The sequence below is a fragment of the Nycticebus coucang genome, chromosome 11, assembly GCF_027406575.1.
Source record: "Nycticebus coucang isolate mNycCou1 chromosome 11, mNycCou1.pri, whole genome shotgun sequence".
In the NCBI taxonomy this organism is placed as follows: domain Eukaryota; kingdom Metazoa; phylum Chordata; class Mammalia; order Primates; family Lorisidae; genus Nycticebus; species Nycticebus coucang.
The window spans coordinates 121009994-121036963 of NC_069790.1; the positions used below are offsets into that span (position 1 = coordinate 121009994).

The 26970-nt window shown below is 45.1% G+C and overlaps 1 protein-coding gene across 1 annotated transcript; it reads right to left on the reverse strand.

Annotated features, from left to right (window-relative positions):
- Nucleotides 1-499: 499 nt before the first annotated feature.
- Nucleotides 500-20899, reverse strand: GBX1 (gastrulation brain homeobox 1). The gene is made up of 2 exons (XM_053609714.1): nucleotides 20222-20899; nucleotides 500-1981 (listed from the first exon to the last, which is right to left on the reverse strand). Exons 1-2 carry the CDS (start codon nucleotides 20751-20753, stop codon nucleotides 1440-1442), a joined length of 1074 nt encoding a protein of 357 aa, XP_053465689.1. The 5' UTR covers nucleotides 20754-20899; the 3' UTR covers nucleotides 500-1439.
- Between the last annotated feature and the right edge of the window lie 6071 nt (nucleotides 20900-26970).

Sequence of the window (26970 nt, forward strand, 5' to 3'; positions counted from 1 at the left end):
CCTCCCTGACCTTGATACTTGCCACATTATCAGCCTATCTGTTTTTCTTCTTAATGGTTCTATCCTCTAGCTCCTCTCCCAAATCAACACAGGTCATGCTTCTCAGGAAGCCCAGTTGCCACGATGCCGAACCAACTTGAGTTGGTTCCCCTTTACCCAGTGTTTCTACAGATGGATACATAGAGCCCCGTTCCCTGTATGTACTCTGTCCATTAATGCTGTTCTTAATTTGCTTATAAAACACCAATCCCAAAGCTGCTGATTTCTTTAGCCCGCGCCCCAGTACATACTTTCAAAACCACAGATTCATTCTTGTCCCATCCACTTTGCAGTGGCCTCCCTCAACAGATCTTGTTCTACAACAGAAGAACTTGGGCTATCTGAAGCTTCAAAAATGGTGTGATGGGAAAAAAGAGACCATAATACTATAAGAACAGAAAACTGGAAATAATCATTTCCCCTAGGCCCTTGTATCCAGAATATCAAAAGGTGGCAGAGATGGGCTAGGCTTCTGTGTCTCCTGTACAGCTTATTAACAGTGATGTGACTGAGCCCTCTACCCTGCCCCAGTCACATCTCCCTAGTTAGACAGCCTGGAAATACCCCAGCTAAAGCAGGGTCAAGTGCTCCATTTCCCTTCATAATACGAAAGGGAGTGAATCTCCACCCTGAAGTCTGCCAAGTCTTCCAAAGAGGAACAAGTAGAAATGAGGGAGCTTTCCTGTTTAATGGGGAGAGGAAAGAGAAGTGGCACATTAGGAGCACACAGTGTCATGGTGTGAGCAGTCCCGAGTGGAAAAGCACAGGAGTGGAGGCAGTACATGTGGAGTGGGATGGCTAGGGTGCTAAGGAATTTCCACAGAGTTCAGTGACAGTTGTATTTCATTTCTTTGTAAAGAGAGGCAAGATGATGCCCACCCTAAAGGAGTAGGATGCAATGAACTCTGGCTGAGGACTGAGGAAACAACTTTCTCAATCCTTCTCAGGGGTGCAGACAGACAAGAGACAGCACCATATATACAAACTTTACACAAAATAAATAGGGAGCTGCCACCCACTTGGCTAGATACAGTCTTGGATTCCACCCCTTGGCAGCAGCTGTTCCAGGGCATTAGCCACAGAACCTTCAGGTTCTAAGACATCATAACCCTCCCCCCGCCCCCAGGAGTCCACCTTGGTCCCCACAGCTCCTCCACAGTTAGAACCCAAGCCCCTTTACCCTGTAGCCCCTAGTCCTGAAGGTCTCTGGAATAAGCTCAGGGCCAACTGCCCACATCTCAGGTTCCTAGAGGAGCACACCACGGCTTAGGCTAATGGCCAACTACTGCCTCCCCTGGAGCAGAATCACAGTTGCAGCCCACTGGTCCCCAGAATCCTAACTCAGTGTCATATTGGCTCAGGTACAGATCCATTGCCTTCCTAAGTCCTTGGGTGTCCATTCAGGGCCGGGCCCCCTGTTCCATTTGTTGATGCTGGCTCCGCACAGCAAATCTGTTGACGTGCACAGGTATGGGCACAACAATCTTGGGGTTTCTTACAGGCTCCCCAGAACGGCTGCTCACATTGCCAGCTTTAATGCGCTTCCACTTGGCCCGTCGATTCTGAAACCAGATCTTGACCTGCACCTCACTGAGTTTGAGGGCATGGGCGATCTGGGACCGCTCTGTCAAGCTCAGGTATTTCTTGCAATGAAACTCCTTCTCCAATTCCAAAAGTTGCTCACTGGTAAAAGCTGTGCGACGCCGTCGGCTTTTCCCCCCAGGAGCTGTGACCCCTGCTGCCACCGGTGCCCCCTCCTCAGCTCCAGTCCCCAGGCTTCCCTTTAGCTTCGGTTTAGGTCCCAGAAGAGCCCCTGGGCCCCCTGCAGAACTGTCCAGGAAACCGTCGTCCTCGCTGTCACCGCCTGAGCCCTCTTCCTCCTGTTCGCTGCCTGCTGGGTCTCCTGCTGGTGCCTCATCTGAGCTGTACACCTTCCCCTCTGCTGTGAGGAGTGAGAAACCAATGGATAGGGAGGGAGATGGCAAGGAAAAGACAGTTTGGAGACAGCACAAGGAACCATGGCCAGGAGCAAGGGTGGGGGACAGCAGGAAAAGATGCAGACATAGGAGATGGGGAGGAGAGGAGAAAGGAGGATCGCACATCCAAGGTGGGGAATGGGAAGAGGTTTAGGGAAAACAAAGAAATGGGAAGAAAGGTATTAACCAGCACAGATTTCACTATGGGAAAGCGGGGGAGGCAGTAAGTGTACTGACAATGACCCCTCATCTTCCCACCACCCCATCTCATTCTCCTTACCCACCACCTCCCCAGCTTTCTCCAAACCCAGAGACCAAGGGCCCAATATCTCATTTTGACACCACCCCTCCAAAGCCAGACTCATAGGAGTAACATAGAACCTGGCTTAAGGTCCTTCCAGAGTACTACAGTGGGAAGGAGTGAAGCAAAGAAGTTAAGGAGAACTGACTTTCCCAGGATAGATGGGGAGATAAGGGATGTCAGCCTCTATCCACATCTGACCCAGCTGGCAAGACCTGTCTCATGACCTCTAGTCTTTCTTTTTTCCCTCTTCACTAGATCTAAAATCATGATTTCATTTCCAGATAGAACCTTCATGGTCATCTGATCTGTCACCCTCTACCCACCCAAATTTGTGTCAAAGAAATGTTATCAAGGGACCTGGTAGTCTGAGGTTTTCTGACCAGCCTCCTACCCAATTCTTCTTAACCAGATGCCCAGCCTATAACGGGACTCCCAGCCACACGGTGCTTTGTATGCAGCCATATTTTTCTCCCAATTACTTAGGCCTCCCGACCCTAGTTCAATCCTTACCCTTATTTTGAAGTGACATCATCTCTTTCCCACCTTCCCTCTTTCCTCGCCCAAACTCCCCGAGCAGCACAAAGAGCTGCTTTCTGCTCAAGTTCAGAATCCTGAGGACCCTGAGCTTGATGTCAGCTGGAAGGACTGGAGGGAATATGGGAGGAGGAGGAAGTGCAACAAGGAAAAATATAGAGAAAGAAATGGTAAAAAAGAAACTCTGACTCAATAGATTACCAATTATTTGTAATCACAGGCATGTAAACATTTTAATCCACACATTCTAAAATTTAATTTAACCACTAGTTTTAATCTTCTTATCCCCTGATTTTTTTTTTTTCTTTATGAGACAGAGCCTCAAGCTGTCACCCTGGGTAGAGTGCCGTGGCATCACAGCTCACAGCAATCTCAAACTCTTGGGCTTAAGTGATTCTCTTGCCTCAGCCTCCTGAGTAGCTGGGACTATAGACGCCTGCCACAACGCCCGGCTATTTTTTGGTTGTAGTTGTCATTGTTGTTTGGCAGGACTGGATTTGAACCTGCCAGCTCTGGTATATGTGGCTGGCGCCTTAGTTGCTTGAGCTACAGGTGCCCAGCCAGCCCCTGATGTTTTTTATTGGAACAACAAATAATATGTTACAAATGTTTTCAGTGTTTTGAGTTTTACAAAGTCCCCTGTTTTCTGACCAAAGGACCAACAAGCAGTGAAACAATAAAAAGTCAAAAGACAACTAACCAATAGGAAAGAGAAAAAACAAAATGGATCATCTGTGAACTGAAGAGTTAGCTCTTTCCCAAGAGAGTTCACTGTGTAAAGGCAGGAGGCCTTTACAAACATCTGTGGGAGTGAATCTACTTCTATTTGCCCCGTATCACATGTATACACATAAGCACTCTCAGAGGTTGAGAATACAACTCAACATAAACTAAATTCAGGGCACAGTGAAATGCTTTATAATAGAAAGAAGGTATGTGTTCTGTGCTTAGAACACCTCCCAGCAGTCAGAGCTTCTTGGCATTCTTCCCGTACTCCCCAGCGTCATCTCTTTCCCCTCACTGCTACAGTCTACACCTGTTTCTCTTCCTCAAGAACCACACTGACGTTATCCTTTGTGGCCAGAATTCTCAACCCTTGTTCACGTCACCCACCTTCATCCCAATCAGCGTCATACCTCAAGGGTATTTTCATCCATGCCTTTTCTTCCTCTTGTGCTTCCTTCTTCATCTAACCTCCTCAAAGCCCATGTGGCACACCCCAGTTTAGGCTCACCACGTCTTCCCATGTTGCTCCTACTCATTGCTTTTCACCAGCAAATTATCTTGTATTCTCTTGAAACAAGCTTTCATAAGCTTCACTGGTGCCCAGCATCAAGCCCCATCTGGATAAGTGCCACAGACCGTAGATAATGTGTTCCTCATTACATGCACCTCTCGTCTTCCCATGTTCTCGCTCCCTATTCCATCACTAGCCAATCCATTTTGTTTTCTATAAGATTTACATCCTTGGTTTCCATCTTCATTTCATCAAGGGATTGTCCCCATGTTATTTTTCTGCTTCATAGAATTTAGCATGTCCCAAACCAAACTTCAGATCTTTCTCCTAAATCAGCTCTTCCTCATCTCAGTTAATGGTAACTCTATCTTCTGTGTGTTCAAACCAAACCTTGATGCCATCCTTCACTCCTCTCTCTCACGACCCACACCCAATTCACCCATGAATCCTGCTAGTGCTGCTGCCTTTACACCTGAAGCCCAACCCCTTCTCACCACCTCCTCTGCTACCAACAAGCCAGCATCACCATACTCTCTAATCTTGTTCGCTGACATGTCCTAGCTGGTTTCCCAGCTCTCCCCTTACCACTCCTCCTGACCATTATTTCCCCCTCTGTTGGGAATACTATACTATTCACGTAGTTCTTCACTGTAACTCATTCTCTACATCCTTCAGGTCTTTATTTTACCAATGAGATCTTCTTTGATCATTCTTTTAAAATCAACCTCCCCATATTCCTATCTCCCTTCTCTGTTTTATGTGTTACTATAACATATGCCAATTTCACTCATTTATTTTATTGGCTGTCTGTTGCAACTAGAATATAAGCTTCATGAAGGAAAAGATTTAAAATTTTTTGTACACTGCTGTATCTTCAGCATTTTGAAAATTACATGCACAGAGTAGATACTCAATAAATATTGATCAACTAAATAAGACACTATTTCCTAGCACTTGTGTGTGTGTGCTCTCTCCCTCTCTCTTTCCTTCCTTTCTTGTCCCTTCCTTTCCCAAGCCTTTCCTAAGATATTTCCCCAAAATCTACCCTACCCTACCCCTACTGTCCATAAGACATCCTTGCCATGAATATTATCCTACTTTTCAGAATACTTCAGATCTCACATTGGCTGGAATGGTACCCATCCACAGTAGAAATCTACAGGATCTTAGAAATCTATAGCTTGCTTAAAGAAATTAAGGAGAATTCCGATACCATTACTAAATCCTCTAACTTTAATTTTTAAAACACAGAGAGTATTAATAACAGAAAAAAATAACAAAATTTTGTACAAACAGCTCAACATTACAAAATTTTAAATACTACTAAAAAAGCAGAAATCACATTTCAGGGCTTGAAGAATGAAATCTTTTAGTATAGTTCCAAGCACCCGGGGTGGGGGGGTGTGCAATAAATCTAATTTGGTGATGATTGAGATGAAGCTCCCAGGTTCCTGTATCTGGCAGACCCCTCCTGTGATCGGATCATCCATCCCCCGTCTTCAGACAGATCCATAAAATCAAGCTTATATGAGCCAGCCACTCTCACAGGTGGCTTTTAAAGCCATATAAAGAGCACAGGTTCATAACCTCCCTTGGTTACTTGGTCCCAGTAGGATGCTGAGTGGCAAGGGTAAGCATTTCTCTCTGAACCTTTATAATCATGACATTGAAGACTCTGATAAGCAACTTTGGGAACAAAATGGGGAGAGAATAATAATATATAGGAGAATAAATAGGAGAAAGTACAGCTATACACCTCAGTGGAGAGCGTCTGGGACAATGAGTGAGACTGACAACGAGTGGGAGAGAGAAGGCAAGGCTGAAGCAGGATAGAGAAGTGGCAGAAGGATTAAATGAGTCAAAGAGAATGAAAGAGCTGAAGAGTTTAGAAAAGGGAAAGAGAAAATTGGTGGGGGGGGGACAGGAGAAAGAAATCAAAAGGTGCTTTTTAAAAAACACTGCTACCTCCCCCCACACCCCTGCCAGATTATTGATGCATTTGGAGCAAAGCAAAGCATTTTGGCCCTGCCATCTGCTCTCTGCTGTACCAACAGAAAGAGCACTACAAGAATGATGGGAACAGAGGCAGGCAAACAGAATGAGCAAAACAGTAGTGTGGACTTTAAATGCAGCAATCCCAAAAATGCAGCAATCCCAAACATCTTACTATTTTCTCATAAATTAAGAAACAAATACAAATAGTTTTATCAAGTTTATAATATTCATTAGTGGTAAAAATAATCAAACAGAATAAAATAAAAACTGAACATAAAAATATATTGACTAAAAATTGAAAGAAGCAAATCTTTCTCCCTTAGTCCCCAGAGACAGGATTCCCCTGTCGCCCAGGCAGTACAGGAGTGCAGTGGTGCAATCACAGCTCATTGCAACGTTCAACTCTCAGGCTCAAGTAATCCTCCTGCCTCAGCCTCCACAGTAGCTTGGACTACAGGTACAAACCACCCACCCCCAGCTAATTTTTAAAAATTTTTAATAAAGATAAGCTCTCACTATGTTAACCAGGCTGGTCTTGAAGTCCTGGCCTCAAGTGATCCTCCTGCCTCAGCCTCCCAAGGTGCTGGGATTATAGCTGTGAGCTACCATGCCCAGTGCAATTTTTTTTTTTTTTTTGAGACAGAGCCTCAAGCTGTCACCCTGGGTAGAGTGCTGTGGCATCACAGCTCACAGCAACCTCCAATTCCTGGGCTCAAGTGAATCTCCTGCCTTGGCCTCCCAAGTTGTGGTGGGTGCCTTGACCACAGGCACCCACCACAACACCCGGATATTTTTTGGTTGCAGCCGTCACTGTTGTTTCGCAGGCCCAGGCTAGATTCAAACCCACCAGCTCAGGTGTATGTGTCTGGCATCTTAGCCACTTGAGCCTGCAAATGTTTTTAATAAAATTCATATTTGCGTCTCTTTTTATCAAGGACCCGCCAACATGGGCCACGATCACAACAAAACCATGAAGAAGGCAGCCTGGGTCATCATCAAGAAGTACTACACCTGTCTAGGCAATGACTTTTATATGAACAAGCGCATGTGCAAGGTGATCACCATCATTCCCAGCAAGAAGCTCTGCAACAAGATAGTGGGCTATGTCACACACCTGATGAAATGCATCCATAGGGGGCCAGTGAGAGGCATCTCCATAAAGGTGCAGGAGGAGGAGAGAAAGAAGTCTCAGCCCTGGATCAAGAGATCATGGAAGTAGATCCCGACACTAAGGAAATGCTGAAGCTTTCGGACTTTGGCAGTCTGTCCAACCTCCAGGTCACTCAGCCTACAGTTAGGATGAATTTCAAAATACCATGTGGAACTATTTGAATCTATCTGCTGTGCTATAACATTTTAATAAACCTAGGACAACAGCAAAAAAATTTCATATTTGCAAAATTTGATTTAGTATTTAGACCTGAAGTATTTAGAGTATTTAGACCAACCAGACACTATAATTGGTTGATAGGAACAAAAATCCTTGATCAACAAAACAAGATTTTGTAAAAAAATTTTACATGGACAATAAGGATTCTTATTCAATGGTGAGAATACTCTCAGCAAAATGAAAAATTTTTAATTGGAAAAAATTAGACGGTGCTAGGCAGGCAGGCTAAATAGCCAGAAAGATTCTGTCTTTTGTGTATGAGAATGATAATTGATAATAAGAAGACTATATTGAGTTTCTACCTTATCCCTATAGGTAAGTCCAGAACTTGTAGAAAATATTTGGTCTCTGGTCGGGGGGCGGGGGATGATTATAGGACAGACTGGTTATGAGGAAACATGAAGAGTTCATGTGAATTCTCCTAGTACATGCTATTATCCTAAGAACCAGAAATCACAAGGTTTAATCACTATTTCCTATAGAGTTTATGCTAGGAGCATTGATCTTGCTCCAAAGAACAGCACTCAGGAGATGCGCTTGCATGAGTCTTTCTTCCAGGAAGAGGAGAAGCAGCTCTGGTGCTGATCAGAGGGAACCCCCATCTAGGCAATGGGTTGGGTCAGGGTGGGGAAGAAATCAAAAGCCAAAGAATCCATGGTAGTTATTCTCCAGTAGAAAGAATGCACAGCACCATGAGGACAATTAATGACAATTAAGGTTATGGGGGGGAAGCAGAAAGAGGGATGGAGGGAGGGGGGTGGGGCTTTAGTGTGTGTCACACTTTATGGGGGCAAGACATGATTGCAAGAGGGACTTTACCTAACAATTGCAATCAGTGTAACTGGCTTATTGTACCCTCAATGAATCCCCAACAATAAAAAAAAATAAATAAATAAAAAAAAAAAAAAAAAAAAGAATACACAGCACCAGACTCACTCAATGTAGAGGGGGAGTCAGCTGGAGTCACTAAGGATGATGGAGAACCATGAGGACTTTAGACATCCCACTATAGAAACTCATGTATCCCTTGTGCTGTTCCTCATTCATCCAGTTACTGTATCTCCTGTTGTCATAGCTTATAGAAAATCAACTATCTTTATAGAAAATAATTCCCTCCATTCTGATTTCTCTTTCTTCTACTTCAAAAACAGCTACCCTAACACTTTCTCCATCTACTCTCAGGAAAAGTTCCCTCCTACCCTGCCCTTCCCAGGACAGTGAATATCCTCCTGATCTTCCTAGGTCAACTGATCATCTCCCTGGTGGTTGGGATCCAACTTGGGTGGGATCAAAAGGTGGGAGGAAACAGGTAATCCCTCAAGAAAGAGATATATTTGCCATCACTCCATTCTAAATCCTCATTTCATTATCATGCTTAGTACAGATCATTTCTCTGTTCTTTTCAGGCACAGTACTTTTTCTCATTGGTTACAACAACCAGCTCACTTTTGGTTTGTTTTCTCTCATCCCTGTTAATTTCATACATCCATTATGCTACTAGTCTTTCCTATAATTTTAGGTACAATAGGAACATTCATTTTCACTCTCTCACCACTTGTCCCATGACTCTTTAGCATTCTTTACTCCAAATCAATGGGAGAAGTTTCTCTACATCACTGCCATCCAGAGTCCCTCCCAGCTTCATGAAAGTTTAGTGATAGGAGATGAAGGTTCTAGATACGGTGCCCTGCAGAGCTTAGTATTTCACTGTACACCACAATTTCCTCCCTCCAAGCTCAGAGCTCCTTTCATGGCATACTAACACTGTATTTGCCAAGAGCACCCTTGTATGACCTTTAACTTTTCAAAACATTTTTCAAATTATCTTATCTTCAAGCAACTCACTGAAGTAGAGCAGCTCTATATTATAATTAGTAATCAGAGTTAGTAATCTTATTTTCAAGTAAAAAAAAATGGAGTTTCAGAAAGATTAAACGATTTTCCCAAGTTACATAGACAGGGACAGAGCACCATGTCTAGAACCTTCATCTCCTATCACTCCAGTTAATGCTCTATTTTGTCCAATATAATATTTTCTCCTTTCCTTGCACTTGAAGTAAAAGCCCTTTCTCCAGATGCCTCATTAGATAAATAACCTTCCTATCAAAGTAAGTTTAGGTCTTATCCCTTTCACTTATCACCACAGAGCTCTAGCCTATTCATTAATATCTTCCCTTAACATTGTCAGAGAAGATTCCTTTTTTTGCAGTTTATGGCCAGGGCTGGGTTTGAATCCACCACCTCGGGTATATGGGGCTGGCACCCTACTCCTTTGAACCACAGGCACCACCCTGTCAGAGAAGATTCTTAAAACTGGCATAGGAGAGGCCTCACTCACCAAATGTCACCTACCCTTTAATAGGCTTCTTCTCCCATCGTTCTCAAGACAAAATTCCCACTAGATCTTTTCTCCAATTTCTTTCTGACCTTATTGGTTTGTATGATGTAACCAGTTAGTGTTCCTTTTATGTAAAAATGTATTTTCTAACTTTAAAAATAATACTGCCAAACTATGGAAAGAGTTTTGTTTTAGTATCAATTTTCTCTAGCTTCTAGTTTACACTGTATCCTTCATCTCTTAGTCTTTCTTGTACAGGAATCAGAACAAAGAGACAGCCTGATGGAGGGATGGAAATTTTTCTACTGTCTTTCTCTCTGCCTTCCTCACTACAGAGTTCTCTTTAGAACTTCACTCTCAGGATCACTTCTAGCATTCCCCAGACTACTTAGCTAGCCAGTGTGGAAGCTAAGTGTTTCCTTTCAGTATTCCTCCCTAATACTGAAAGGGAGCTGACAGTCCATTCTTTCCCTTCTTTCTGGTTTAGGAAGATACCTGTTTTGAGTTGGTTTTGTTTGCCCAGCATCTTTTTCTCTTTTGTTCAGTAATAGCACCGTCTTCCTTTACAGCACTGCTTCTTCCCTTCTACTCAATACCCAGTGAGACTGTGAATGGCTTTTCTATACCTTCCTGACCAGAGGGGGCACGTGACCCAGAACTACCATTTGCAACATGCTATCTCCCTGGAGACACCTAGGGTTTTATATATGATAGAATTCACTGGGGTCCTAAGCTAGGATTATAAAAATTTAGAGCTGCACGTACTCGTGCCCTCTCCTACCTCTCACTAAATGAAGAAAGCTGTCTTAAGGACAGAATGAGATGAAATCAGACAGAAGAGCCAGGCTGACAGTAGGAAGGAGGGTCCTAACAACAGTTTGCCTTTCCAGATCCACTCAGGTACCTACCTCCCAGTTACATAAATCAATAAATCCTCATTTTATCTTAAATTAGAGTTGAGCTACTGTCACTAACAGCCCCAAGAGTTCTAAGTATAATGCTGTAATTAGAAGAGATCATTGGCTTGGCACAGGGAATCATGCCTGTAATTCCAACATTTTGGGAGGCCATGGCAGGAGGAGCACTAGCTCCCAGGAGTTTGAGACAGCTAAGGCAACATAGCGAGACCCTCATCTCTACAAAAAAATTTAAGAAGAAAAAGAAGAGATGGTAATTACATGCAAGTAAGTCTCTCCACCTCACTCCCATAACTCTCTCATCCAAAATAATTTTTCCATATTCCCCAAAATTATTCATAGTAATACCATGTAAAATTCCACCTGTTTGAAATTCATCTGGACTTTTAAAAAATCTCATTAATCCATCAAGTGTTAATTAGTTTAACCCAAAAGCTTTGGTCCTGACATCAAATTGAGATGGACATATATGAGGGAATAGAAATTTTGATGAAGGGCGGCTCCTGTGGCTCAGTGAGTAGGGCGCTGGCCCCATATGCCGAGGGTGGCGGTTTCAGACCCAGCCCCAGCCAAACTGCAACAAAAAAAATAGCCGGGCGTTGTGGCGCGCGCCTGTAGTCCCAGATGCTCTGGAGGCTGAGGCAAGAGAATCGCGTAAGCCCAAGAGTTAGAGGTTGCTGTGAGCCATGTGACGCCATGGCACTCTACCTGAGGGCGGTACAGTGAGACTCTGTCTCTACAAAAAAAAAAAAAAAAAGAAAGAAAAGAAATTTTGATGAAGAAAACAGGAGAGGTTTTTTTTTTTTTTTAATGGAAATAAAGGGAGAACAGGCCCTACTGAGGCACAGCAGAGGTACTTTAGGCAGCCTTAGGATCTACAGAGGATGCCAGAATGTGAGCTAGGAAAACGAACAGAGACAAAGCCAAAGACAAATTTGAAAGCTACCCTATGAGATTTAGCACAATGTTCTCTCCCGCAGTCCCCATATAGCCAATTCAGAATACAGCACTCTCTCCATCATCACTCCCAGAAATATTTGTCCTTATTAGTACACAGTGTCACCTATGCTATACCATTCCTAGTAAAGAAATCTTTCCCAAGTTAATTCCCAGGAAAGATTCCTCACTTATTTCCAATACAAGGACAGTAACAATCCCTCGAGCACCTATTACTTTCAGGATGCTGTACAAACTTCACATGTAATCCTCAACTCTGTGAGGTAAGTATTATTGCCCTTATTTTACTGATGAGAAAACTAAAACTGCAGAGCTTAGTATTTCACTGTAGACCACAAAAAGCAGTGCCAATATCTGTATTCAGCTTTGTTGACCAAAGCCTATGCTTGTTCCTCTGCACTCCACCACATCTCTTTGTTACTTGAGAATGCAAAAGACTGATTCTAATGTCATCCTATCATAAATACTGTACCAGATTTTTAAAAATGGTATAGGCTAGGAACTGATTGTACAATACAACTTTTTTTTTTTCATTGCTCCCTTCCTCACCAGGCAAAGTTGGTCACAATTGATCCTCAATCTAATTGGCCTAGGCAAAATCTACTCCTGCCTTTATCAAATGATTCTTTCTCTTATTTAATATGATGACTTTACTCAGTCATAGCTCAGGTACCACCTCCCCAATTTCAGATGACAAAGCCCTTTCCACCCTAAAGTCCAGCCCCAATTTCACCTCAAGATGCATGCATCCCAGCCCGCTTTCTCTTCCTCCTCCACAACCACAACCCAGCATTGAGAAGCATAGAATTTCCTCCAGGCCCTCTGCTCAGGATGCCTTTTTTACTTTTTAAAGAAATAATTCACTAATAAAGGTATCCTGATAGATAATAATGGAATTGTAGAACTAGAAGCGACTCAGACATCACCTATTTCAAGCCCTTAATTTTACTGATGAGGCTAAGACAGAGAGGTGTGATGTGGTCCAGATCGTTGCTGTGCATGATCAGTGCCTCAGTACAATTCAAAGAGCAGTTATCATTTCCTCCAGCACACAGTTTTACCTTCACTCTCAGGATGATTACATCTCCCTTCCTCTGTCAAGACACCTCTGCATCACTTCTCTTTCCACTGCTCCCAAGTACACAGTTCCCTTTCCCCCATTATTTCTATTATAATACTATCTTCTCCATAATTCAGTCAAGAGATCCATCTTCCATTTTCCCCAGTTCAGGAGTGTTTTCCATTTTTTCCCCAGTCCTAATTTTTGGATAGTGCTCCTTTGTTAACAACCTAATATCAGGGAGTTCCTGCAGCCCTCCTTTTGATACAGATGTTTCTCTTCACCCCCTTGAGGATCTTTCCTCTTCCCTTGATGAGGAACGGTGAAGACACTGCTTCATGGCTACTTGTGACACAGTGCTGTCTCTTCCCACTGCCCCTTAATTCAAGCCATATGGGTTACTCTTCCATCCCACCATATCCAAGATCCCTTTTCTCTCTCACTCTTTCTTCCAATTAGTGCTAGCATATCAATATTTTGTCCACATTACTCTAAACTGATAACTTTCTCCCAGCACAATCATATTTCCAATAAAAATCTCCAGCCTCTTTTACTGCTCCTAATCCGAGCCTCTTTTGTGGCTTTGGGCACCGTCTGCATAGGGAGCTCAGTCCCTTTCCTACTCCCAGTATGGTGCATTTACCCATTCCTTCTAAATAAACCTTCTTTCCTCCCACAAGACACCTTCCATCTCATCATTCCTGCTTAAGCCTCTCTCTTTTTGTGCATCTACTCCATTACTTCTCTCCTTTCTCTCTCATTTAATATGATGGCTATACATAGTCATAGCTCAAGTACCACCTCCCCAATCCTAGATCACAAAACCTTTCCACCCTAAAGCCCAGCCTTGATTTCACTTCAAGATGCATATGTCCTAGCCTGCCTCCTCTTGCAAATCAGTTTCACTGAAAAGCTCTTTCTTTTGGCCAAGTTCAGTGGCTGAAGCCTGTAATCCCAACACTTTGAGCATGTTGGGAGGCTGAGGCAGGAGGATCATTCAAGGCTACAGTGAGCTATGATTGCCTACTGTACTTCAGCCTAGATGATAGAGACATTATCTCTCTAAAAAAAAAAAAAAATCCTGCTATTCTCATTACTTCCAATGCAGAATTCTTGCTTCCTCTTATACAGCTTCCTATTGTAACATTTCTCTCAATGCAGATAACTTTGCTCATATCATGTTCCTCCTTTCCAATTAAAATATTTCTCCTTCAGTATTCCACTTGTTGCCTCTGTCCCATTATTCCCAGTACAGACTATTCATGCCCATCACCGTGAGTATAAGAATCTTCCTCTTCATCTTCTAGAATACGTATCTCCATATATACATGTGTGCCACTGCAGAGAGCCTTCTCTTTGCCAACGCCCCCAACAAGTGTCAGGTATGGCACAAGGCATCTCAGCATCCCATTGCAATGCTCTTCATTTCTGAGATTTATCTTTGGACCAGGGGGTCTTCATCCTTTTGTGCCCTCAACCCATTTGGCAGTCTGATAAAGCCTTCTCAAAATAATCCTTGTAGGTATACATCTGAAGGCAACTATATTAAAATATTTAAAATTAAATTTGTGATATAATTATATGTCTCTTTATTGATTAAGCAAAGTCCCTCCAAAGATTATAAATTCATATAACCAATGTCTATGTTTTCTGTTAGTGACAAAAACCTCATGTACTGCTGAAACTCTTATAATTTTTGGCCTACATTATTAAAGTTAGTACCAAATTTTAGGGAGAAGTTAGTAAAAATAAAGATATAATTTATTCCTACTCATAGTTAATACCATCCCCTGACAAAAGGTCCAAGGAGTCCAAGTTAAGAACCCTAATTTATGGCTCAGTGTTCATAGCTCAGTGGTTAGGGCGCTGGCAGGTTTGAAACCGGCCCAGACCTGCTAAACAACAATGACAACTATAAAAACAACAAAAAAATAGTTGGGTGTTGTGGCAGGCACCTGTAGTCCCAGCTACTTGGGAGGCTGAGGCAAGAGACTTGCTTAAGCCCAAGAGTTTGAGGTTGCTAATGGAACTCTGTCTCAAACAAAAAAAAACCCTAATTTAAACATTGAGACCTATGCAATTGAAAGGAACATTAAAAGTAATCTGAACCAAAACTTTTGACCCAGATGAGGAAACCAAAGCCTGGAAAAGTTACACAACTTTGATTCTCTCATAGTGTCTTGAACATACTAAGCCCCGAATTTAAGTGACTTGTCAAAATTACACAGCTCATGAATGAGAAAGTTAAGATGTATGCCCATGTGTCATAATTTGTAAATAAATGTTTCTTCAATCATATTAAGTTAATGCAACATTTGCCCTATAAATGTCAATGGAGCAAGCATTCTCACTATATGCTCTTCCTCAAAAGTTCTAGAAAAACATACTCTGGGTCTTCATCACTTCTCCCAAAATTCTCCCTCTTGTTTTTTTTTTTTTTCCTTGAGACAGAGTCTCACTATTTTTCCCTCAGTTGAGTACCATGGCATCACAGCTCATAGCAACCTCAAACTCTTGGGCTTAAGCGATTCTCTTGCCTCAGGCTCTCAAATAGCTGGGACTACAGGCACCTGCCACAACATCCAGCTATTCTGTGTATGTGGCTGGTGCCATAACCACTGTATTACAGGTGCCGAGCCACTCTCTCCCTCTTGTTTGTAACACCACAAGTTTCTGATTCCACATCACTTTCTATCATCATTTTCTATTTTCATCTCATAAGTAAATATCATATCTTGACAGTCATAATAGATACCTATTCAGGAATTAATTAATGGTCATCTAAAATGTTCCCTAGCTACACTCAGGCACTTAGCTTATAGAAATCAGCACTTGACTATTATGCTTCTAGGAAATTTCCTAGTCTCTTTGTATAATTTCCATTATTGTTGACAATCTCTATTCAGAAATTAGCAATTATTTTTATGTTTATGTTTTAAGAGACATAGAGTCGCACTTTATTGCCCTCAGTAGAGTGCCGTAGCATCACAGCTCACAGCAACTTCCAGCTCCTGGGCTCAGGCAATTCTCTTGCCTCAGCCTCCCGAGTAGCTGGGACTATAGGTGCCCGCCACAACGCCTGGCTATTTTTTTGTTGCAGTTTGGCTGGGGCTGGGTTTGAACCCACCACCCTCAGTATATAGGGTCGGCGTCCTACCCACTGAGCCACAGGTGCCGCCCTTCCATTTAGTTTTTAAAAATAATTTCATTACACTGCTATCTCTCAGGTTTGTCCCATCATCTTCTCTTATTCTATTATCTTCTACATCACCCTCAACTACAAATGTTTTCTCTTCTTCACCACACCCAAATACTGGCATTATCTCTCATGCCAATCTCTCACTGTATTTTTATCATCCATCTACTCTCACTATATTTTTTATCATTCATCTAACAATTATATATGGAGTATCTAGCACCCCTCACTTCTCAAGCTTTCATTCAGGCATCCAACCTTTTTCTCCTTGAATGAATTATTGCTCTAGAAACCCCCAATTTAAAGTTTCCTTCTGTGTTTCTCCAAGCACATAGCTCTTTTCATCATAGCACATAGCATCCTCTTCACCCATGCTGAGATGTGTATCTGTACCACATCTTGCCGTGACAAGTTAGCTTCAATTACACTTAGCCAGGGTTCACACAAATCCTCCCTCAGGCATACAAGATGATCTCTGCCTACCCCTCCTGAGCTAGAATTCTGTGCTTTCTTATCATTTAGAGATTATTGCTCTCTTCTCTCCATTATTCCTAATACAAGGAATATTCATTATTCCACCCCAATTCAAAGCTTTCCCCCCATCACTTTAACATGGCTCTGTTCTTACAACTCTGTAAATCTGTTTTATTGAATTTGGTTACCACTATTCACATGAGGCTACTGGTCACTTGAAACATGGTTAGTCTCCAACTTGAGATGTGCTAGAAGTATAAAATAACACTTTGTAGTTCAAAGACTTAGCATAAAAGAGAATATATTTCATAAAGAGTGTTTATATTGATTAATGTTAAAATAATAATTTGGACATACTTAGTTAATAAAATATATTATTAAAATTAATTTAACTGTTTTTATCTTTTTAACATGGCTACTAAAAACTTTTTAATTACATATATAACGTAATGGCTTGCATTACATTTCTAATAGCTAGCACTACTTTGGGCTCTCCTGTTGATTCATATTTTAATCTTTCCGACTAATTCAAAATTTTTTCCTCTTTATCACTCTTACTAAAAGAACTTCTCCAATTATTCCCACTGCATACCACATTCTCAACCTAGAACACTTTTCAATCTACCATTCTCAATACCTTTCTACCCCCTTATTTCTATACATGGTATTTCTTTTCATCTGCTAACAGAGGTTCTACCCTTGCACTAAAATCATGGCCTAGTTCTGTTTTTTTCCTCATCATTTCTAATAGAGTGGTATTTGTCTTAACTCTCAGCAAATTAAAAAGAAATAGTCCCTGCAATTCCCAACAAAAAGAACTTCACTCATCATTTTCCAAATTGGCCTATCTATACGATAATTTCATTTAAAGGGGCTAGTAAATTTTGACACTCTAAACAATGTAAATTCATAATAATGTCAGAAAAATGTTACTCATTCACACCAGGAGAGCCATTTTTCCTGTCATCTTAAAGACTACTTCTTTCTCCAAATTCTTCTAATGTTGAGGTTTTCAGCCGGTTATTCAACAGCAGAGAACTCTTATTTCCCTCCAAATGCTTGCATACAATTCCCAAAACGGAGTATTTGTTTATCAACCATTTTTAGCAAGGGCCATATGTCATCAGTTCCCAAGCTGATTTTATGTCTAACATTTCTGGAATTGCATTTTCTTTTCGCAATGATTTTAGACTAAGAAGATGGATGTAAATGGCTTGGCCAGGAAGAGTTGAGAGTTTGTAGAAAAGGTGCTGAGAAGCACCAGTCACAGATAAAGAGTTCCCACTCATTCTCCTCTTCCAACGTTTCTTCTGAAGTCTTTCCTCCTTACTACTCTGTCCTAGCCTCCCCACTATAAACCCTTTACATGTATCCCTTCCCAGTATAAGTTATACCTCTATTTTAGCACTTTCTCAGAATTCATCTATAAGGTCTCCTTATCATTTTTAGGAAAAATTCCTTGCCTTTACTCCAAGAACAACACAAGTGTCCTTTTTTGCTTCCAACATTTTCCGCAGGTGATTAAGATCTTTTATTCATCATTCCATAAAAATTCCAATTTCCCATCACTCCCAGTATTAAAAAACCTTTCTTTCAAGAAAATTATTCCTAGTGTTGAAACTTCTTCCTCTTCTCTTAGCATTTTTATTTAGCTCTTTCCCAATTCTCTCATGATCTCTCTCTCTCCAGCTCTCTTCTGGTCTTGTGATATTGTCAGCTTTTCATTTAACCCAATCTAGAATTCCCTCTTTCAACAGAGACCCTCTCTTCTGTCATATTCTCTGTGGACATCCCCAGCATACAGCTTATTCCTTGGTCCTTTTCTCTATTCTTATCTCTTCAATATTTTTCTTCTGTCCTTTCCTTTGCTTATCCCTCTCTCTCTCAATGTCTAGTTTTTATAGCCAATATTCTGTTGAGAAAAGAGCCCCCCACAGGGGATGGGAAGCCGGGGCTAAATTTTTTAAAAAGAAAAGAGCCCCCATTATACTTGTGGGTCAAAATAAGAATCAAGGGGACATAAAGGAGTAGGATAAGCTGTTCATCCTCCCATGGTTTGGGATAAACCTCTCAGTTCCCCCCTCATTGAGACCCCACTGAGGGGTCTCTCTTTCCCAGATGTGTCTGGGTATGATCTTATTGCCTCCAAAGCCATTTCTTTGATGGCCTGCCTTGCTCTCTTTCTGCCTTCCGGTCCTCCTATTCTGAATATCCTACAAATCCTTTCTTCTTAAAATCATCCTGCTGGCTACACCACCACCAGTACTGTACCCTAGGTCCTTTTATCTTGTGGACATTTTCTCCCACCTTCCAGTTGCTGCTCTATCTTTTCCTTACGATCCTCCTTAGAAGATGCTACTCTGACTTCAGTCATTGGATCCTCCTGGTCCATCCAGACATAAGAAAGAAAACAACAGCTGCGTCCTCAAAGCCAAAAATGTCCAGGGCTAAGGGAGAAAAGAAGAGGAAGACAGGCTTTATGGCAACCCTTGGAGTCTAGAAGAGTGATGCCCTCTTTGGATAATTTCAGGAAGAGCCAAGATACCTATCATCAAGAACTGCCTTTTCCTGTCAAAGGACAAAAGGACTCTTACATCTCCTTGTCTCCATTAGCGTCAGCTCCCAGGTCTACTGGGGTCATTTTCACCTGCTAATCCGGATGCAATGAATAATCTAGATCTAGAAATGCTGTTTGGGACTGAATTAGAATCAGAACTTGCCTGTGATCTAGGGGTCTGAGATTCTAGGCTCTGGGCAGTTGCTGAGATTCTGAGCAGGTTCCTGTCTGGGATTTCCAGGTGAACACGCCTCCCACCTGCATCCCAGAGGGAAGATTTACACTCATACTAAAGAAGTTTAAGCATCAGAGCCCACTTGCACATGGCCTCTATTTTTCTTAAAAAGGGCTCACCTAATTACATAAGCTGTGGGTCTCAGAACACCTGGATCTGTCTGAATAGAAAGCTTTTCTGGCCTCTAGTGGTTAAGACCGAAAGGTTGGAAAGGAAAGCTCTAAATTGATCCTAAACACAATACAGGTTAATACACCCTGCTTCTATTGAGAGAGCACTCTCCCAGGGAAGTTTCCAGGGCTCCTGAATTACCTCCTAGCTGAATCTTAGCTGATTCTTGACTCCAGGTCTCTGGGCCACACCCAACTCAGCCCAGCCTTTAGCCTTGCTCTCTCTTAGCCTCCTCCCAGTCAGTCCTGGTCCAGTGGGTTCTAGCACGCCTGCTAGCTAATGCCTTCTGCTTAGCTCTAAATCTGCCAGTTCAGAAGTGTCCTCTGCTACTAAGGTGATGCCACTGCTTTAAGATCTTCTTTTTGCCCTTGTATCCAGAGCCCAGCCCTGCCCTCTGAGTGTCTGGTGTCAATTCAATTTTCTCAGAAACCAGAACATGTCCAGCCTTACTGAACTGACAGCTGCTCAAACATACGCTCATCCTCGTCTCCCCAAGAATCCACTCTTTTATCTTCTCTACTCCTAAAAGAGGAGAAAATGAAGGAATGCTGCAAAGGAGCTTGACCCAATGCTTGAGGATGAGGATGCTAGGAGCAAAGGCACTAATTTGGAAGAGAGTACTGGGAACTCTTTAGTTGAGGCTTCAGGCGCTCTGGGGACAAGACAGGGCAGGGGCTCTGGGATCTAGAGACGCTGTTTGGAACGGAATTGGTGTCAGAACCTGCACGCGATCTAGGGGTTTGGGACTCCAGGGCTCCAGGCAGTCGCCGAGATTACGAGCAAGGTTCCCGTCTGGGATTTCCAGGTGAACGCGCCTCCCTCCTGGCGTGCCAGCACTTACCGGGCAGACTTGGGAAAGTCTCTGAGAAGTGCGGAGGCGGGGGTGGTGGGGGCTCTGCCACTTTCTCCCGGGCGGGTAGCAGCTCCTCGGTTTCCAGCCCGCCCTCTGGGCGTCGGCCGCCCGGCTCAGGGTTGTTGCGGGCAGCAGTAGCGGCGGCGGCAGCGGCGGCGAGCTCTGGGGGCCCGTAGAAGGTGTCGGGCGGCTCCGTGAAGCTGGGCAGCGCTGTGGTCAGCGCAACCATCGAGGGTACGGCCTGACTCAGCCCCGCGCAGAAGGTGTTAGTAAGGCGGCCAGCAAAGGAGGCTAGCGGGGCAAGAGGCGGGAGGCCCGCAGACAGCGGCGCGGGGGCCAACGCCTGCGGTAGCACTAGCGGCCGGTACGGCATGAACATGGGGTAGCCGGTGTAGACCAAGTGGCCGGAGCGCGGTGGCGGTGGCCCTATCAAGGAGTCGATGGAGAAGGCAGTGCCCGGGCCCCCGCCGCTGCCCCCGCCGCTGCTCCCCGGGGCGCCGCTGCCTCCAGCTCTCTGCATGGTGTCCGGAGATGCGGCCGCCCCGGGGCGCTCCCCTCCAGGCGCCGCCGTGCGCCCCGCGGCTCGGGCGCCCAGCGCGGACGCGAAGGGCTCGCTCCCTGACTCCCGGGCCGAGGTGGCGGCGGGGCGCGGGCTCGGCGCAGTGTGGCTCCGGCGCCGCGCTCCCTCTCTCACATAAGGAGGGAGGGGGCGGGCGAGCGGGCGGGTTGGGGGTGTCGCCCTCCGGACTCATCCATCTTCCTCAAATTACGCTTCACTTCCTCCCTCCGCCCGCCGCGCCGCGCCCGGCTCCCACTCCCTCGGCAGAGCCTGTTCCCAGCGGCCCGGCCGACCGGCCCGGGACCCTCCACCCGCCCCCCACGGCCCAACCAACTATTATTAATGGAGATTGATGAGGCCGGACACGACGCTTTGTGAAAGTTTGTGGCCGACAAGAAGGCGGCGGCAGCTGCTGAGCTGATCCCCTTCCCTCCACTCAACCTGCCCTCCACTTACACCCACCCGGCCCGGGCTCGGCCCGGCTCTGAGGGGCAAGCGGGAGGCGGCCCAGGCCTGGACCGGGCATGGGTGGCAGGCAAGGAGAGCGCACCAGGAGGGACGGACAGCCGGCCCAACTACGGCCCTGGGCCGCTGCCTTCCGTTAGACCCGGACCATCTCCAGGCCTGCCTCCAGCCTCCGACATCCCTTCCCCGGCCCCTGAAACGGAATACGAGCAACCTCCTCAGAACAATCCCCAGGGCAGCGGGCGGGACAGCACCTTAGCCGCTCCTTCGGGCGAGAGCTGGGCTGAGGACGGCGACGCAGGGACGGCAGGGGGCGCGCTGCGACCGCCTGGAGCCGGAGCCAAGGCTTAGGGCCACCCTCTGGGGGGCCCTTTCCCTCCCGTCGTCTCCACCCCATTGGCTTGCTCGCCCCTGGTCTCTATTCTCTTGGCATTGACTCTTGCCCTTCATCCTCGTTTCCCCCTCCATTGCCAGCTTTCCTCAGTCTCTTATTCTCTCCTCTGGCCCGAACTATGCCAAGTACTTACCTCTCACCTTTCCCCTCCATCTTTCTCCCATCTTTGTTTCCTTTCCCCCACTTTTCTTCCCTTTCTTGACCTCGTTTCTACTCCTTTTCCTATTTGATTAGCTCTTTCCCATCTCTCATTCCCTATCCCAGTCCATCTTACTCTATTTTTTCTCATTTCTTGCCTCTTTATCTGTATCTCTTGTCTGTCTGTCTCTCTCTCTCCTTCCCTAGCTCTCTCTTCCTCTTCTGCTATTAATTTCCCTGATTGGCTCCCCAGCTCCAGCGCTGCTGATGAGCCCTATTCATTCCTGGGCCTGACATTCACGACCTGCCCTGGCTGATTGCTGGGGGCTGGCCTCAGGAGCGCTGATGAGCCCCAAGGGTCAGCTGCGCTAATTATCCGCTAATTGTGGATGACTCTGCTCACCTCCCCCATTCTCAGGCACAGAAATGGTAGTGCCCTAACCCTTTTACCGCCCTCCTCCTCCTGATTCCCAGCAGTAGAGTTGTCAATCTAGAGGTAAAAGTCACAGATACTTTGGCTTGATAGGTGCCTTAGATCAGTGGGCAAGAAAAAGGCTTAAGACAGGCAAGTTAAGAGAAGAGTGACCCAAGCTTTAGGGCACAGACCAAGCCTGGCTAGCTGAAGTATCATCTGATCACTAGGAAACTGTTACTTATTCAGGTGGGGCCAGGGAGAGCCAAACTAGTTAAAATTAATTATAGCAAAGCCAGGCAAGTTTAGGAAGATGTAGTCTGCTCAGGGGAAGTAATATAGATCTAGTGAGAAGGAAAACCTACACCAAAGAGTATCAGGTTGTTCAGCCAAGACAGAGCTGGTAGATGGGAACTCTGGAGCTCAGTGTTTGTTTCAATTAGGAGTACTATTAATGTCAGTCTGATGTATTTAAACAGCACCATAAAAGACAATGTCACCAGGGTGCACTGAGGAAGAGGGCAGGATTCAAGAACAGAGCTTTCTTTGATTATGTCTCAACTGATAGCTCATCAGCAGTGAATGCAGTCCTGATCTACCACAGGTACTATCTTAAACTCAGAGGCACTTAGAAGAGACAAGTCTGGTGGGAAGATGTCATGATGGAGAAAGCTTAGGTCTGGGAACCCCAATTCATTACTGAGCACTTGTCTAAAGATAATCCTCAGAACATCTCCACGTTAAATTAACCAAGTATTTCACTGTGGAAGACCAGACTTCAAAAGTGTATTGTATTTAAAAAGTGAGAGGTCAAGTATTTGGTTTGATGGCTGAACAGTGTTGGATACATAATAGACGTTTATTGACTCGATAAATTATTGAGATAACTTTGGGCTATAATAACTGAAATTACAGCTGTGTGAGAACCAATCAAATAAGGCACGAAGAAAGAGCCATTTGTAAAAATAATTGCCATTCATTTATTCCACAGGTAATAAAATCGCATACTACAAAATTCCAAAAGCTCAAAAGAATATAACTGGAACATTTCCCCCTGCCACCAGTTCTCCAAGTAAAATGCCACCTTAACAAGCCTATCACTCTCTGGTAGGACAGAATGGATCACGCATTGTCAAGGGTTCAAGGTTAAAGATCCTCTGTTCTTAAAGATGTCACCTAGCTCAAGACAAGAGCAGCTTGTTCCTCAGAACTATATTCAGTAAAGTGGATTCTCTACTCAAGCTGGCACAGAGAGTACAGACTTGAAGCTAGGTGCCAACAAATCTTAGTGGGCCACCAATATGAACTGAGGCATTTATATCCTCTGCTATCCTGTTATGCTGGGGTTATAAAGTGTGACTTCCAAGTAGTCCTTGACATTTAGTAACATTCACATATATAGTGGCAACTGCAGCAGCCCATTTCCTTTCTCAGCCCCTTCGTGGAGCATGGAACTGAGGCCACATGGTAAATGGAAGAAAGCATTGGCTGGAGTAAAAACACCTGGAGGCAAGTACCTGTCCTGATCCCTCAATGGGTCAAATGAACTTGGCCTCTCTTTGACTTAACTTCTTCATCTGTGAGAGAGGACAAGTATCATATACACTGCCTACTCAAAAAGCCCGTGCAAGGATCAAGTGAATATGAGAAAACAACTTCCAAACATGAGTTTTTCCTGCACTAAATAGACAGTAGAATGGCCAAGAATGGAAGAGACTCATCTTTCCCAGATCAGTAACACTACAAAACCTGCTTCTTAGTCTCCCATCAGTACCAAGAACAGTTGCCTTCCTCAAATCTGAACAGAGCTGGTGCCTTTCTTTACCAGCAGAAAACCGTGGTTCTCCTACTGAATCCCTGAACAGGTCCATTATGATCAAACACCTTATTGTCTAAAATGGAATTCTAAAAGTGCTGCTTCAATTGTCCACTTGCTCTGACTTGTCCTACTCTCAATTCTCTACGTTTGGGAAATGCTCCTACAGAGGAATCTTATTTTTTTTTAATCTACCCTCTCTGCCTGTGACTATGTCAGGCCTCATCATGTGGTCTCTCTTTCGTGTATTTCCAATAAGCACCTAGGATGCTAAGAAAGTATTCTAAAGTCAAAGCCAAGGGATCTATACCTTGGATTCACTCACCTCACCGTGGGCATCCTTAGACCCTGTCCGCGAGTACCCTCTGGTGGCAGTAGCGCTTAACTGCTGTCACTGCGAAGGAAGTGCGGCGTGCTGCAGCGCCCCCTCGCGCTGGTCTAGGACACGCGCCGAGGGTAAGGAAAGGGGACCCAGCAGTCCCAGGACGAGAGCGCTAGGCGCTTCTGGGTATCTAACCGCCAGCGCACTGGTTTGGTTGGACGAGGGGATTGTACATGAGTGTCTTAAAGTCTGGTATGCATGCGTGCAGGTTTATGTATGTGTCTAGGTGCTTGAATCCTGCGTATCTGCTGTGTTAAAAGTGTGGCGTTATGTGTGAGCCCACGCGTTCACGCGCGGGTAGGCTGGTGGTAGGGAGGTCCGTGCCTCCAGTGCAGGGCGGAGTCCTCATGGAGGCGTGAAATTGGTTTGGAGCAAACACATTACGGAAAGCAATTACCGGGGAGAGGTTCTGGGCCTGCGGGACCAACAGCCAGGAGGCTGGGGAGGGAGCTTCCTGGCTTGCAAGTAGTTTAAATGTCTAACCTCAGAAAGGACCTTCCTGACATTGCCACACTAAAGGGGACAACATGTGAAGTTAGGCACAACCCCCTTATACGGACAGTTCCACATGGCTTTTTTTCCCCTTCTCCTTCCTTAAAAAGGGTTCTGGTGATCCAGTGCTCTCCCTATAAGGTCAGAAATCTCCCTCCCACTCTTAGTCACTTTAGGGGAGGCATACCCTCCTTCTGTGAAGTCTTCCGGGATCCCAACTCCTCTATACCCCACTTTCCCCTTCATGTCCTCAGCTCCTGCTCCCACATTTATTTTGCATTCATTCAATTGCTCTGTGTATTCTAACTAATTGTTCACACACTTCTTTCTCAGACTAGACTGAAGGTTCACTGAGGGCAGAAGCATGGCTCATTCATAGCCTTATGTCTAGTAATAAGGTCTGGGCTCAGGAAGCACAAAATAAACAGAGTGGGTGGGATTAAATGGAATTTCCATCAAAATTCATAAACAGGACTCTTGGGAAAGCCATAACTTTAAGAGTCAGGATTCTCTTAGAAGAAAGCTATACACATTTTTCACACACCAGTGATCCTACACCTTTGCACGCAGGGCTGTCCCTGTCCCCAAACTCCAGATTCATACATCTAAATACCCTTTTCACACAGCCTCCTTGGGTTGTTTAATAGATAGTTTTAGGCCAGAGCAGTGGCTCACGCCTGTAATCCTTGGACTCTGGAAGGCCAAGGCGGGTGGATCACCTGAGCTCAGAAGTCCAAGACCAGCCTGAGCAATAATGAGACCCGGTCTCTAAAAATAGCTGGGCGTTTTTCTGGGCACCTGTAGTCCCAGCTACTTGGGAGGCTGAGGCATGATGATCACTTGAGCCCAAGAGTTTGAGGTTGCTGTGAGCCATGAAGCCATGGCACTCTACCAGGACGACAGAGAGTGAGACTCTGTCAAAAAAAAAAAAAAGGGGCAGCTTCAACTCAATATATCCAACATGGACCTTTGATTCTTGTTCTTTTTTTTTTTTTTTTTGAGTCTCACTATGTCGCCCTGAGTAGAATGCCATGATGTCACAGCTCACAGCACCCTCCAACTCTTGGGCTCAAGCGATTCTCTTGCCTCAGCCTCCCAATTAGCTGGCACTACAGGCGTCTGCCACAACGCCTGGCTATTTTTTGTTGCTGTTGTCACTCTTTAGCTGGCCCGGGCCGGGTTCGAACGGGCCAGCACCGGTGTATGTAGCTGGCTCCCTAGCCGCTGAGCTACAGCGCCGAGCCTCCTGTTCCTTTCTCATCTTGCCCACCCATCCAGTTGTTCAAGCGAAAAAACTGGGAATCACCCCACACGCTTTTCTTCAGCCCCCTATATCAGCTGCAGCAACCTCGAGTAGCCTCCCGCCCCTAGCCACTCAACAGCCAGATGCCTTCACGGCCCTTCCCTACTCTGCCTCATTCTGCTCACTTGGCAGGTTCCTCCCCTCCTCAGAGTAGGTTTCCCTGTCACTCAATTGCAGATGGCTCCCGCTCTGTCACGTTATCCTTTTGCACGTGTCTCCTAAGGCTCACCAACATCTGACACTTTGCGAGTCTGCTCAGTGTCTCCCTGTTCCCACCAGGAAGCCAACTCAGTGGGGACTGGAGGACAGGCCTTGCCTCCCCGGCCCACGGCGCCTCAACACAGCAGGCCCCTCACCAGATGTGGAACAAAAAGTGAATGCAAGACATTCTTCCAGGAGCCTCACTTGGGGACAAGACGAGATCAGCAGGGAGGCAAACGAGGCAGTTTCCCGCCAACGCGCCTCTGGGAAAACTGCTTCCTGACCCCTGACCGTCACCTTGTGAAGTGGGACCTGTGGGTCAGGGGCTGGAGTTTCCATAACCGAGAGCCTCCACCGCTTGCCGACCTCCAGCCCTGCCCAAAGCCGCTGCCTTGTACCTGAAGTCCAGACAGGCCAGTCCCCGAGAGGTGAGCTAGGCCAGGGTGGGGGCCCGGGCCCAAGCCTTTCCCTTCTGCCTCTCCTCACCTGTCCGCTCCATGCACGCCAAGATCTGCGCTCAAGTACTGGCGGCTCTGGCCTCGCGCCCTCCCGGCCCCGCCCCCACGCCGCCGCGC

Bases quoted from the DNA above. Each gene is read 5' to 3' on its own strand.
- GBX1 (XM_053609714.1), bottom strand. From the start codon at position 20,753: ATGCAGAGAGCTGGAGGCAGCGGCGCCCCGGGGAGCAGCGGCGGGGGC. The intron at 1,982-20,221 runs GTAAGTGCTGGC...CACTCCTCACAG, and splicing joins GACTTTCCCAAGTCTGCCCG to CAGAGGGGAAGGTGTACAGC.